This window comes from Mixophyes fleayi, chromosome 3 (assembly GCF_038048845.1).
Source record: "Mixophyes fleayi isolate aMixFle1 chromosome 3, aMixFle1.hap1, whole genome shotgun sequence".
NCBI lineage: Eukaryota > Metazoa > Chordata > Amphibia > Anura > Limnodynastidae > Mixophyes > Mixophyes fleayi.
Window position 1 is genome coordinate 306,134,529 of NC_134404.1, and position 15,608 is coordinate 306,150,136.

The following is a 15,608-nucleotide window of genomic DNA, read 5'->3' on the forward strand; positions in this document are numbered from 1 at the left end:
TGGGATGCACCTACTATTGCAGGTTTGGGAAAGCACCTGAAAATGTGATTGGTGAGAACTGTTAATCACCACTCCAACCTGCCACAGCCAATTTAGGACCCTACCCCCATTCATTCTTGTACACTCATACATTTTATCCTAACACACTGCTTGGTATAGTTGTATTTATGTGTTTTCCATGAGAGTGAGGGGACATCAGGACTGTCTTTATTCAATGTCTCACTTTTGGGTGTTTGCTGGTTTTTATCACATGGGTTGAAGTTTAACTGGGGAGTTGCAAAATACATCCCATTTGAAGCATAGGAGGCAGAGAATGTGGAATAAAACTCTGAGGGTCAAAAAATGTTCATGTGAAACAGGAAACATCTGCCCAAATGTGCCTTATCCACCCTTCATCTCAATAATCCTGCAAAACGAAATCTCGTTTTTATCTTTCTGTTCCATATGAACTAATTACCTTAAGAGTTCTAGGTCAAAAATGCCATTTGATTGTCATAACCCAGCTCACTTGGAGTTATGTTAGGCTACAGTGACTTATACACAGAAAAACAGACATTTTAAAAGAAACAATTTATTTGTACAAAATTAGCATCTGTGGGAATTACAAAACCTACCTGTAATCCCTCAATGTTAGAACATGTAAATGGTCAGTCAACAACCAATACAAAATCATAAATAAGTCCAGTAGTGCTAAATCTTTCACTTTTTAGCATATGTGATCTTCATAGCATGAGATGGTGTAATCTTAAATCCTTGAAGTGCATCACGTGCAGACCCTGCCTGGTTCTCATTCTCAAACTCTACAAAGGCAATGTCATGTCTTCCAGGAACCAGACGCACTTCTTTGAAGCCAGGGAACCTGGGAAAACATTAAATAATTACATAATTTGGAAATAAGCAATTAATAATGTAGAACATAACAGAATAGGAGTGACATCCAGCTTAGTTTAAAGTGATAAACATCTTGTAATACCTGTGCTTTATTATGCAGTAATAAATATCTTTATAGTTTTTGGGATTTTATTTTTTGTCTTGAGGGTGAGAGGTGCAGAGATAAAACTTTGTTTAAATTGGATTAGTTATAGCCACATTAAGAGGTTTTAACATGTAAAGTATTGTATTGTAGTTTGTAGATGAGTAGGTAAAAAATATGAAACAAGCTTCTGCAATTGCTTGTCTACAGTAACTGGGTACATTTACTTGGTGTGCCGAACCTGCCTCCTCCCTTTTATTTATATGCAACATCAGTGGGGAAAAAAATATGAAATAGTTAAATGGATTACGATGGCGATAGGTCTAGCTCGTCTCATTTGCATAGGCAAAATTTTCATTTTACATCCTGAGCAGTCTGGAGCAGTTTTGTCAACAATGTCAAGCGATTTCAGATCCACAGACCAATCAGATTTAATCTCTCACTTCAGTTGTGAAGGTCCTCGGCTCCGATTTAACATCACAAGTTTTTCCTCACAACCCATAGAAGTGACACAGGAAAACATGTGATGTTAGAGTACCGTAGTACACGGCAATGAGTGGAGCATTGCAGCGATGTCGGTGGCTCATTACAGAGAATGGGATTCCCCCCCTTAGATTGGTAAGCCTCTGTGTTATACATTTCTAGTTTCCAGAAATTAATTATAGACTATGGAAAGTCTTCATGTTATTTACTTTAATGGATTCCTTCAGGTTTCTATGCTAAACACTTCTCATAACAACTGCAAACCCTTTAAAAGGCACTCAGAGTGGATTCCAAATGTACGTTAAACTATATAGCATATGCCTCCATTACATATATGCACATGACAGATATTCAGCGTTCCTCATCGTCTAAGTCAGTGACAGGCCACATGCGGCTCTCCGATCCTTCAACTGCGTCCACAAGCGCCTTACGGCTTCATTTTCAGATTTGTTTATTATAGTTTGTAACACTTGTTTAAAATGTCTGGTGATATGTTAGTACAGATAGGTGTTTATTTGATTAAATGTATTGTTTTATCATATGACTAAGATTATGTGTAATATGCAGCCCTTTTCGAAGGTTATAGGGGGGCACCACACGCCCCACCCCCCGTACAGTATCAGGTTACCCATCACTGGTCTAGGTACTCTACTTCCATCTCACATTTCCAGCCTCTGATCATTTTGATGAGACCAGATATACACACACTTTACTGTAACATGATACACCGGTCACATTAAGCAGATCTCATCACCTTTTAAAACCTCTAACTACTGGACAAAACAGAACATTGATATCGCTGAAATACAATGTACAATACTTACTGGTTAAATAACATTGAAAGCATCATTTCATTGGTTTCTTCAGGTAAATTGTTCAAGAAAAGGATGTAGTTTGGCGGGTTGTCTGGCACCTAGTTTTATTTCAAGATAAAAACAAAAATGTCAGAATACAATTACAGGTACTCTAATTATGCAATTGTTAATAACATGTGACACTGAAGGGGATTAACTAAACTTAATTATTTAAATGTCTGTAAATTGTATCCAAATAATGTTTAGCTGTACAAATAGGATGCTGCCTAAATGCCACCAATAAACATACATAAAAACAAAACAATGTAAAGTCAATGAATTTCCTTATAGGAAGGTGAACACTCAGACACGTGTTACTGTGTATACTGATGACACATTAGTGTTGTATCTCATTTGGGGAATGATGTAAGACTGAAGTAGTGCCCATTTGATGCAAAAAAACTTAATATGACGGCAGATAAGAACAGCTTGGCCCATCTAGTCCGACCATTTTTTTAAACTATGGTAACCTCAAAAACTATTTGGCCCTTTAATCTTTGTCAAGATATCCTTATGTGTATCCCAAGCATGTATAAATTACTCTACTGTATTAGCATCTACCACCTCTGATGGGAGGTGATTGCACTTATCCACAACCTTTTCTGTGAAGTAATGTTTCCTCAAATTTCCTCTGAACCTACTTCCCAGTGTCAGTGCATGTGCTCATGTTCTAATACTTCTCTTCCCTTGAAGAATGTTCCTTCTGTACCTTGTTAAAACCATTCATTTAATTGAAAGTTTCTATCATGTTCCCTAATTCCCTCCTCTGCTCCAAACTATACATATTATGGATTTTTTTAATCTTTCCGGGTAAGTTTGTGCTGTAGGCCGTGTACCATCTTAGTTGCCCTTCTTTGTACAGTATAAATAATTTGGATACCACTATTTGAACCATAATCCATTTTTGGCATAAAAGTGAACTTCTTCTGGTCCAAAAAGTGTACTACATAATTCTGAGTGTAAAGGAAAGGTCTTAAATTGGGTCACATTTTAAATGTAAATGAAAGGTGAAAATAACCCTAGAGGCAACTATGATATTTCTACAGCTAATAAGCCTACATATCATTAAAAAATAGTTGCAGATCATCACTCAAGTAGGCACACACATGTGGTGTAAGGCAGCATGCTGTGAACATGGCAGTCATCTACGGTTACGTATTGTCTTATACCATGCACCCATTATGGGATAGAATGCCATGGGCTGATGTTTTGGACTGTGCGCATTCCACACATATAACGTAATACAAAGACAACACTCATTGTAATTTTCCCTTTTTCAAAGATCTATCATGAAAATGGTCTTTACATATTTTTTACAGCAGAACATGGATGAAAGCAGTTTACTTTCAAGTACTGAGTTAAGTGGTTAAAACAGTTGACATTGAAATGTAAAGAGTGTTTTCTGATGTTGCCTTACCTGTTGGTTCTGTGCCCCTCCGGGTGATGCGTTATCTGTTTCCTGAGCCTGGAAATTAGAACAGTGAAAGATCAGCACATAAAACTGGGTGTAATATAAGAACCAGTTTACAGATGCTTAAAAAAAACAAAAAACAGTAGCTATTGCAATTGACACCATGACATCGGTTTACCAATAAATATTTTGCAGATTATCAAATTATTTTTACATTAACACCAGTGCCACAATAAAGTATATAAAACACATACATTGATAAAGCATAAAAGAGAATACAATATGAATTATAAACTTTTAAAGAAAGACTATTAAAGCATGAAACAAAATGGAACTCATTCAGAGCTAGCAGTAAATCCAAAACAAAGGTGCAATTTTACACTGCACAGGGGCAAATTTAAAATGTGTGGAGATATTTAGAGTTGGGAGGGGGAACATCTGTTTCAACTCTAAATCGCAGTGTAAAAATAAAGCCGCTCGATTGAGGCTGCGTTAGACGTTAGAAGTTGCTATACACACTATTGAAATTCCCACTTTTGTCTTTCTTTGCAACTCAAAGTCATTTGTGTGCTACAAGCAAAAGTGGGAGAATTTTCTCTGCATGGGAGGAAAAAAAATTGCATTTCCACCCATTACATTACAACATGGTTTAACAGGGTGTAAATTGGCACAATTTAGCTGGATTCTCTCCAATCTATGATTTTTGTAAATGACTTGTATTGCTAAACAGACAAAAAATGCTGCACTATTTTCAGCCAATAGAAAACGAACACCACGCATTCTTAATCAGATAAAACAGATTAGATACTATGATTAGTGCACATTTTGCATCTTAACACAAAGTTAGTAAATAAGCCCTACAGAGTATTACAGTGTTCTCTCCAGCATCTATTTCCCAGGTGCAACACCTGGCTGGTTTTACTTGCCATCTGGCACTTGGAGCCAACAGAGTCCTAGTATTATACAATAAACCATTGTTTCTCCTATAATAACAGTCACCATGTGAGCACTACAACCAGCAGTGTGTTAGACCATGGATCTCTAGACTGACCAGTACGGACAGGAGTGGGCAATAACTTCAACCATTATTATTGCCAAGTATTACAACTGCCCCAACACAGCTGCTTCTTATTGCCATCCAGCTGGCTAACTTTTCTTGGGAGAACACTGTACTAGTAATACAATCTGTAACATGCTTTGCACACAAGCAGATTTACATTCTACAGATTCCAGCCACTCACTTGTGCAGGCTTCTTATTGGCTGCATTAGCCGCCTGTTCTTGAAGTTTGTTCTTTTTCTTCTCCTTCTTCTTCTCTTTATCAGCAAAAGTCCCACGCATCTTGGATATCACATCAGAATCAGTCTTTGCATATTGAATTCGCTGTATGAGACATATTAAGTGTTACACCAGAAAAAGCTACAGGAAGAGTCTAAACTACAACCTTAGCGGGATGCCAATTAGTCTTTAGACAGTGTGCAAATCGTCAATGATATTTTAACAAAAAAAAAAAATATTAGGTTATTTAGCATAGATCTTTGTAGACAAGCTTAGTGACAAATTCAGACATCAGAACTTATTGATTACGTTATTTAACACATTCACCCCCACACTAAGGAACTGCCCTGAGATCTGCGTACATGTGGCTCTACACTTACGGTTCAGCATCTGCCACAAGGCTACAAAAGCAGAACAGGGAAGAAGAGCCAAGTGTAGTGTGTCAGCACAGCAACGTGGCAAATGAGCTGTGTAGTAATGTGTAGTCTAGAGTAATATAAAGAATATGTATATTCTAGAGATCACATACCATTGGCTTATCATAAAACGGAAATCCTTGTAATTGTCGTAACGCGTTGGTGGCTGAAGCGAGCTCCTTAAAAATGACAAACCCTTGTCCCCTCATCTTTATGGTCTTTAAAGCCACAATATCCATTACATGACCGAACTGTGAGAACAGCGCATACAGTGATCTCTTTAGCTCTGAACAAACAAAATCAAAATAGGTTAAAAGAACATGTATAAGACAAGTCAGCTTAAACATTAACATCAAATTAGTTATCCCAGAAAATATCGTCTCAATAGGAATAGTTATAAGAAAATGAAATGAATTTCATCTCCCACAATTTATTGTAATCTAACAAATCTGCGTAAAATGTTTACTTTCTAGGAATGTGTCCTTGGACATTTTTCAGTGAAAAAATTATACTGAAATCTATGCACATTTTAGACAATGCAGATGAATGCACACTACAGAAGTAGCATACATAAAATTTGGATGAGACCCTATTATCTCCATAATTGTGGGCACCAGCCACAGATGTCAAGTACTGAGGACATTTGGGGGAGAGGAGCACATTAACCTTTTTTATTATTATTAATTTATTTTTTATTACACACAGTGTTCTGTGGTCTGAACAGAGGTAAGAGGCAATCACTTGTCGTTATCCACTAATTAACCGCTAGTCCTTTCGGCAAGTGAGCGAGTTACCGCACACCACAAATTCATTCATTTAAGCTGCGAGGTAAACATAGTAATTTAATTCACAAAGCACAGAAGCATGTTGTTTACTTTCCATTCAGTTAACATGCGTTGTATATTTCCCTCAAATCTCATCTGGTGCAGAACATTGTATTGCAGGGAATTTCAATGTTACACCTTGATGTGATGCGTTTCATTGGCAGAGGGGAGAGTAAGGAAATCAACCAGCGTTAGAAGACAATTTGTCTTGTGCTACATGTATTTACATATATAAGAGTATAAGTAGGTTCTGCACACCAATCGGGGATAAAAATAAATATATATATATATATATAAACAAAAGAAAACGGAGCCACCGATACATATCCAACACCTTTTTCTGACTGGGAATTTCAGGACCCACAGTTTAAAGAAAAGCTTTTATGGGTTGGAGTGGTTAGATAGGGGTAAACTCTTCATAAAAAGGATTTACGTGAACCTATAATAACAACCTGTTGCAGTCTGCTCTGCAGAACAGGTCTGACTTTGTGGATGACCAACTTCCTCAGGATGCCTACAGCGTATAGGAAGAGGGTGCAGGTAGTTATTTTTACAAAATACAGGTAAGTGTCTCTCCACTAAAAAGCATAATTTTATAAATGGGGGAGCATCTATTAAAAATAATACATATTGTATTCACCTACTCCATCCTGCCTCAGCATCCTTAAACATGGCTCGTCTCATGTTTGACAGATGACGTGGTTAGCCTCCAGAGAAACAGGTCAAAAAATAAACTAGTCTTCAGCAGGTCCCAATACTTTAACTGGAACAGTTTCAGACTGCTATGACCAGCACATATGTAATGCGGGAAACAAGCACAGGCAAGACTGTATAGTAACAATGGCATCACACCACAATGAAGATGAGCCAGGAAGGAAAGTACATATTTTATTTTTACATAGCAACCCACCATGTATTCAATTTTAAATACTATTTGTATGGAGATATGCTTTACTGTATTTATGTATAACTCAGTTATTGTAGGCACTATATAGATTTTTGTTTAAAATATAACTTATCAAATTTGCTAGTTATAAAGTCCTGACCTACAGTGCAAGAGAAACAAAAAATGTGGACTTATGGTTGAGTGGGCTACGGAAATAGCACACGTTTTCTTTATTGTATGGTTGAAATGCAATGGTTTTTCAATACCAGTAAGCTTGGAAACTTTATATAGGATATTTAAACCTGGTGCAAATCTAAAAGATGGTATTTTCTATAGTAACCAGATGCTTACTTTTATTTTCTAAATTGCACTACATAAAGTCAGAATACGATTGGCTGCTGAGGTCAATACCACACTTCCCCCCCCCCCCCCCCCTACACCACTTCTCATAAATTAGCATTTTATGTAAAATTATATACCCAAAAGGATCACAAACACTTATACAGTGAACATACTGCAGTTGTTAAAAGTCTTAAAACAATGGATAACTATGTCAGTAACACAAGACCGACGTGGCTTTACTCCAACTCTTCTCTATTCCCCACTAAGACCTTCATATAGTAATTCTGACCACCATCCTGATACATTCACATAGCACTTGTAACATGATAAGCCTCAACAGATCAAGCCTAGTGACTTACTGAGCACTAAGTAACAACTCATTGAACAATCTGCTGTTATGAATGGTGTTAATACATTGAGCTGTCTCTGTTGTCACTGGTCACCTCATGTTGTCAATGTTATAACTCCTTACAACAGTACAGGATTTTCAGGCCATGCTAAGTCCTGCAACAATGGGACCACTGCAGATTTTTTAAAGCTATCTCAAGACCCTAGTAGGAAAATTCAATTAGCCGCGAGGGGCCACTGGCCATTGCCTCAATGTCCTGCTGCGCACATTACCGTATTGGCAGTCACAGAATCTCCTCTCATTGTCTCCTTTTATGTTCTCTATGGGACATGAGGGAAAATGAGCGGAGATTTCAGGAAAAACACTGAGCAATATGTCTCTGCTGACACATTGCAGCTAAAAGAATTCATCGCTAAGACTATTAGCAGGGATATTCTTAACAGAAAAACTCCATCCAAAACAAAGTCAGTGCAGTTAGCTACAATCCAGAGTATTAAATATTGACAGTGCAGCATTCTTCTGAACAGGTTGTCAATGCATCTCCACTGTGGGTTTCCCAGTCATTGTACATTCATAGGGGAGGAGGGCACTAACACCACCACTACCTGTTTGACAGAGCAAGTCCTTAGTATCACAGTGGAGAGCTGCACTAAATTACAGGCACCTGGGGGACCCACCAGATTATAACACCACCACACTACTGGTAATACTCCTAACTTAACATAGAATTATCGCACACATCTACATTTTTACATTGTAGGAAAATACAAAATTTGATCCCAAAAAAATATTGTGGCTTGATAAGTAAAAAAAATATATATATCTGAGCTCCCTTAAAGGGGAATAACCGAGCTGCCCCAAAACTGGAAATTCAATATATCTGTAAATGTTGCGATACAACGACATACAAAAAAATGGTGGTCTCAAAGGAGGGACTTCAAAGTGAAAGAATTAAGTAAAATATAAATTTAAAATGGAAGACCCCTTTATGTAGCAGCTCAGATAACCTACATATTTCCTCAGCCAATTAAATAAGAAATGGAAGTACAAAGCGATAGCTACCTCAGTTTAGACAGTATTAGCTCAATTACCATGCAAAAATGGCACTAGACCTTGCTTACTCTTGAATTAGAGCATATTTAAGTTTGTTATGTTTTGCTTAAATGAAATGAAGCTTGATAATTTCTTACCATCCTTTTTAATTTTATCATTCAAATTGTTAATGTAAACTGTGTGATTTGGCCGAATATCCATTTTGCTGTTTTGTAAAACTGTAAAAAAATATAAAAATAAATCATGATTAGATAAGTAATACAAGAAAAGCAACTACAAACAATTGAAATATGAACTGAAATGTAACCTTGTCCTTTATTATAAATGCTCACATTGATAACAATTTCAAAGTAAATAATGTATTCTCTGACACCCTCTCTTCATTTGATCCAACAAATGAAAAGGAAGTTTATACTCTCTTATCTTCCTATTCTACCTCTTGTCCTCTTAATCCCATAACCTCACAAATTGGTAGGTCCTTGTCTCATGTGCTCATTCCACCTCTAACTAAAATCTGTAATCTCTCTCTCTCTACTGATATCTTTCCATCACTATTCAAGCATGCAGCGATTACTCCTATTCTAAAAAAAAAAATTCTGACCCAAACTCTCTCTCAAATTACCACCCCATCTCTCAGCTCCCATGCCCCTCCAAACTTCTTTTGAGATTTGCCTATACTCGCCTCACATGTTTCCTTTCTGCAAACAACCTATTGGATCCTCTTCAATCAGGCTTTCGCTCTCAACACTCCACAGAGACTGCGCTGACCAGGGTTGTCAATGATCTGATCACAGCTAAAACTAAAGGTGATTACTCTCTTCTAATTCTCCTGGATCGCTCTGCTACATTTGACACTGTTGGCCACTCTCTCCTCATACAGACGCTACAAACCCTAGGTCTTCAAGAAACTGTCCTTTCCTGGTTTTCACCCTACCTATCTAATCGCTCTTTCAGTGTTACTTTCTCTGGAACAACCTCCACTATGCTTCCTTTATCAGTTGCAGTACCACAAGGCTCAGTGCTAGGTCCTCTGCTATTCTCTACACAAATTTATCTATCCTCTCCTGATCTCTCACCCTCTGTGTTGTCTCACGTTACTGTCTTTCTGCCATTTTATCATGAATGACCTCTCGCCAACTCAAACTCAATCTTTCAAAAACAGAATTAATAATATTCCCACCCAATAATAGAAACTTCCTGCCTGACATTTATATTTGTTGGCAACATGACCATAAATCCCACCCCACTGCCTAGGTGTAATCCTTGACTCAACTATCCTTTGTTCCCCACATCAACTCTATATTTACATCATGCTCCATAAATCTAAAAATCATTTCCAGAATACGTACATATCTCACACAAGTCACTGCAAAACCTTGAATTCATGCACTCATCATTTTCCGCATTGACTATTATAAGTCCCTCCTTACTGGTCTTCCCAAAATCAGACTTGAGCCCCTAAAAGCTATTTTGCACGCAGCGGCTAGATTGATTTTCCTTGCAAATCGTTTTTCGTCTGCTGAGTCACTGTCAATGTCTACATTGGTTGCCTGTTTCTCAAAGAATCAAATATAAAATTCTTCTACTAACATACAAGGCATCAACAAAATTGCACCAACATACATCTCCTCACATACGTCTCTCTTCCACTGTCATCACTTCCTCCCATTCTCGGTTACAGGACTTTTTTCGGGCTGCACCCACTTTATGGAATTCACTCCCTCGCACCTCAAGACTTTCCTCTAGTCTTCAAACGTTCTCTGAAAACTCACCTCTTCAGACAAGCTTATAATATACCACCCTCTTAATCTCCCTAGATTACCCCATTACCATCCTCTACACAGCTAACACAAGACAACAATCCTCTGACCAACATAATTGTGTGACTTAGCATACAGTTTACTAAATACGTTGTAACCTTTGCATTTTAGCTGGACAAGTATTCAATATGATGTAGCATTTACCCTTGTGTATCAAACCATTGTCCTATAGACTGTAAGCTTGCGAGCAGGGCCCTCTTAACTCTCTGTATTTATGTATTACCCAGTATTGTTTTATTACTGTTTGTTCCCAATTGTAAAGCACTACAGAATCTGCTAGCGCTATATAAATAAATGTTGACTATGATGATGATGCCACATAGGATTTTTCTGTGAAACGTCATGTCATCCCAAATCCACAGTAATGTGCATTACAAGTGATTAGATCAAAGCATTGCAATTATATTAGAATTGTCTTAGCTTATACAGAATAAACACTACCAACTACTTCAGCAGAGATCACAATGGTAACTACTTGTAATGCCCGGTATCTACACAGCATATTTAAATATAAACGGCCTTAAACTTGCCCAAGTATTAATATAATATTTTGTAAAATGTTACGAGCTTTCATGTTTACTCTAACAACGGGCTTGCATTTCCATTCAGTAAATCAACCTGGGACCACATTAAGGTGAGGCACTGCAAAGTTTTGTAACTTGAATAATATATGTGGGAAACAACCTGTAATTTTATAAGTTAAAACTTTACCAAAAGGAGTGAGGTTAATAAAGCTGCCAATTCTTTCTGAGAAGAATACTACTAACCAATTATTACATGTGACAAGTTCTTAGGAAAACTGCAATCCCCGTTCCTCCACAGCCCCTAGTGAGCCACAGGTTGCCCAACACTGATACAGATCACAGCATGTATTCAGCATAATTCATCATGATAAAATAATGTATTGGTGCAGCCTCTAAAACCTGGTATAAGCCGGCATAACACACGCCTGTACAATCCGTGTTGTATTCACAGGCATCGCTCTCGGTGAGCACAGACTGATAATATAATAATAATCATGAGTGAGGTGCTACTACAGTGTATAATCTAGACAAATAGCCGCCGAAAATTATGTTATACAATTAAAATAAAGCGATGAACCCATCTCTTACCGTGTACACACGTTGACTGTCGCTTTACGGCAGCGTGCTGACGTCACGCGTCTTTTTTTCAGCAGCGGTAAAAGACGTCCATTTGCGGTGCAACTGACGTAAAATGGGCAAATCATGTGACTGAGGCCGCTGCTGACATCTTGTTTTGTGGAAAGGAGGTTTAGGCAACCTGTTGCTCACCACAAAGCTGGGGAGAAATGGGTGGGATAAGTTTGAGCTTCGTTGAAAAGAGGTTCATAAAAAGTCAATACATTAAGGTAAATTTACAGGTCTCCTTCCAAAAACAGTAAATGGAAATCTTACCAGCTAGTCACAAAAACTGAAACATATCCATACAAAATCATGTTTAACCCGTTGACGATGGGAGGTGGTTTACAACTCCATGAACAGACCCATTTTAATGTATTAGCTGTAAATAATATTTTTCCTACTTAGTCTACATAAGCAAATGATTTATAGTTTTGTGTGACATATAAAGTTTTCTTTTCTAAATCAGTACTGACCTGTATGTACATTTTATTGTGCAGGGCATAATAAAGTTAAAGTTTCAAAATAAATATATGTGTTTGTTTTTTAAAAGAGAGGAACGATTTTTTTTTTACATGCAATAATACTAACTACCTTATAGGAGGTGTAGTAAGGATCAGGCCTTAAAACATGTCATTTGCTGCATGTGAGCAGGATCTGTTATATGGACAGTCATGGCTAAAGGTTCTGAGAATGACACAAGTATTGGTTTTCACAAAGTTTGCTGCTTCAGTGGTTTTAGACCTTTTTGTCAGATGTTGCTATGGTATACTGAAGTAAAATTACAAGCATTTCATAAGTGTCAAAGGCTTTTATTGACAATTACATTAAGTTTATGCAAAGAGTCAATATTTTCAGTGTTGACCCTTCTTTTTGAAGACCTCGGCAACTCGCCTTGGTATGCTGTCAGTCAACCTCTGGGCCACATATTGACTGATGGCCGCCCATTCTTGCCTAATCAATGCTTGTAGTTTGTCAGAATTTGTGGGTTTTTGTTTGTCCACCCGCCTCTTGAGTATTGACCACAAGTTCTCAATGGGATAAAGGTCTGGTGAGTTTCCTGGCCATAGACCCAATTTTTCTCATGCTTTCAAAGGGAGGCACCATGACCAATGTAGTATAAACATTTACAACAAGTGTGATACATGAAATTAAGACAGTCACAGTGTTCCTGTCATTATTTGGAGTCTTAACCCTGTTTACGCCACTCGGCAGTATCATATCATTGTGCACCGCCGTCCTGTGCACAATTCCAAATCCTGGGACAAAGTGTGACTTCTGTCTGCTGCACTGGAGGCTGCCATTTTGGGTTAGACATTTTGCTACATCCTGCTATTTTGAGCACCTGACTTCGTCCACTAATTAGCTCCCTCTGCAGACTATAAAAAGCACCTACACCAACAAATTGCCAGTGTGACACTTTCCTACTTGCAGCCTATCATTGTTGCTTTTTAGCTTACTGCTTCATTCTGCATGCTGCTGTACAGACTTCAGCCATTAACCCTTTGAGTGAATTCAGCTTCATTTTGCTGTACAGACCTTAAGCCATTAACCAATCGTGTGGATTCAGCTTCATTTTATCTGCTACTGTACAGATTCCAGCTTTCACTCCTTGTGTGGATCCAGCTCTCTTCAGCCTGTTCCTGACTCACCTACTGGCTATTTGGGGTAGTAGGTTAATGCTCTGAGTCTTCCAACTTCTGGAGCCATCTCTGTATCTCTGGGTAATGGCTTCCAGTTCCAGGCTTGCGCAGGTTCTGATTTGGCCGGGACTGGTTCCAGGCTTATCTAATTCAGGAGGTAGTCGCCCCTGATAATCCGCTGCCTAAATGTTGTGCCTTCGCATTCCCAGTTGTGGTACTATAATCTTCAAAGTTTCTGTATCCTTGGGGGTACTGAGTCTCTAGCTGTGGGTTCAGTCCCTCTGTTCCTACATCCAAGTTCCAGTCCACCAGGTCCAGATTCCAGTGCAGAGTCCAGTCCAGCATTCCTCCTCCTAACATCTGGTATACAGGAATAGAGCACATCTTCTCTCTATGAGGAAGACCTTTAGCCGGCCTCCTAGTTTCCACTTCATGCCTGGCACACTTAGTTCCAAGGGTCTCGAGACGGATCCCAGAAACCCTATTTCTGTGACAGTTCCCTTACAGTGTTTTATTAAAAAAAAAAAAACAATAAAGGGGGATGGTCCTAAAGTGGTAGTAGGTTGTACTTTGTAGTGACACTTTTACCGTTTCCATCCTGTGCTAATGTAGGCTCATCCTCCTTTTCCGGCTGGGGGGATATTAGTGGACAATCTGGCTCATTTGCACAGATATAAAGTAGTGCACACATTTTTTCAAAAATACCTAATTCTGTAGCAGTCCTGATTGAATTGTGTCATCTTCCACATCCCTTCTGCACCATTATTTTCTGGTTCTATCCGTTTACACAGTATTTTATCCTATGAGATGCTTGCTTTTTTGATTAAAAAAAATGTTATTAAAATGTGTAATTAATATAGTTAAATGAGCTGGAATTAATTAAGTTGTAACTACTTGACATTTCTGGAGAATTAGGTAGAGCTGCCATAAATGTAATATAATACCTTTTTTATCTCGCTGTTTTATGGACCGTGCATGAATTGAGCAGAGGTTTAGAGGTAGGATTATCAACAGTGTTAAATGGCAAATCATGTCTGCCATTGCTGATGAACGGATATGATTTTAAGATATCTTTTAATTAAGGGTATTAAAGGTGGATATGAATAGCTGAATTAAATTTAGCTTTCTTCATCCTCCAGCCCAAGTTTTAAAGCATGCATCTAAATAAACTGATTTTTATTCCAATTATCCCAGCAAAAATTAATCAGTATATGTAGTTTAGTGTTCTTACTTTGATTGCCTATATTATTTGTTAAGGCACTTATCACTATTTTAATTTTTTTGGTTTTGTTACCCAAAATTGTGGATTGTTGTAATAAATTGGTACAACGTTTTTATACATTATGCATATGTTATATAAAAGTGTATATATGTTAACCTCATCTGACAAAAGAACTTTAGTTAAAAAGTTATTGCTGATGAATTAATAGCTTGGGGCAAGATTTAATTACGGGCAAATAGCTCAATGTTGCAAAATAGTGCTGAGTACCGTGTTTTATGTCAATCATAGGGGCCTACTGTTCAGGAAAGTCCAGGGGGTATATTTACTAAACTGCTGGTTTGAAAAGTGGAGATGTTGCCTATAGCAACCAATCAGATTCTACCTATCATTTCTATCATTTTTTTTAGAATGTACTAAGTAAACGACAACAAGTATCTGATTGGTTGCTAAAGGCAAAATCTCTACTTTTTCAAACCTGCAGTTTAGTAAATATGCCCCCAGGAGACTCTAGGAATATTTGAAGACCTAGCCTCCCGGATCCCTGCTGTGCATCCTGAACTGCACAGTTTTTATGCATAAATTAATCACTATTATTTTAGCAATTTCCACATGATATTGTGCAGTCCAGTTCGGGATTAATTTTCCACTATTACTTGTGACCTGTTGCTTCATCAGCCATACTCCTTCCTTTTTATGTGCCCTCCCATCTCTGGCTTCTCTGCCTTTTGGCTAAGATCAAGTGTAGTCTCTTTTGCATTTGTGAGATTGTGCTGCATCTTGTTTCTTCTGGGACCAATGGCCCTTTTCAGGGCTTAGCAAAATTGCTATAAACATCTGCCCGAGAAACAAGAAGAGGACAAGGAAGATCAACTTCGGTGAAAGAAGCTCTGTGACTTTGTGATCAACTCCAGCTGAA

The 15,608-nt window shown here is 37.9% G+C and overlaps 1 protein-coding gene across 2 annotated transcripts; it reads right to left on the bottom strand.

Moving 5' to 3' along the window:
* Positions 1 to 555: 555 nt before the first annotated feature.
* On the bottom strand, positions 556 to 11,886 carry SNRPB2 (small nuclear ribonucleoprotein polypeptide B2). 2 transcript variants are annotated; one of them, XM_075203939.1, is made up of 7 exons: positions 11,801 to 11,886; positions 9,006 to 9,086; positions 5,528 to 5,700; positions 4,963 to 5,103; positions 3,728 to 3,775; positions 2,281 to 2,369; positions 556 to 859 (listed from the first exon to the last, which is right to left on the bottom strand). In XM_075203939.1, the coding sequence occupies exons 2-7, from the start codon at positions 9,067 to 9,069 to the stop codon at positions 700 to 702; spliced, it is 675 nt and encodes a 224-aa protein (XP_075060040.1). In that variant the 5' UTR covers positions 9,070 to 9,086; positions 11,801 to 11,886; the 3' UTR covers positions 556 to 699. The 2 variants fall into 2 exon arrangements, with proteins under 2 accessions (XP_075060040.1, XP_075060041.1); XM_075203940.1 differs by lacking the exon at positions 11,801 to 11,886 and adding an exon at positions 11,456 to 11,730.
* Between the last annotated feature and the right edge of the window lie 3,722 nt (positions 11,887 to 15,608).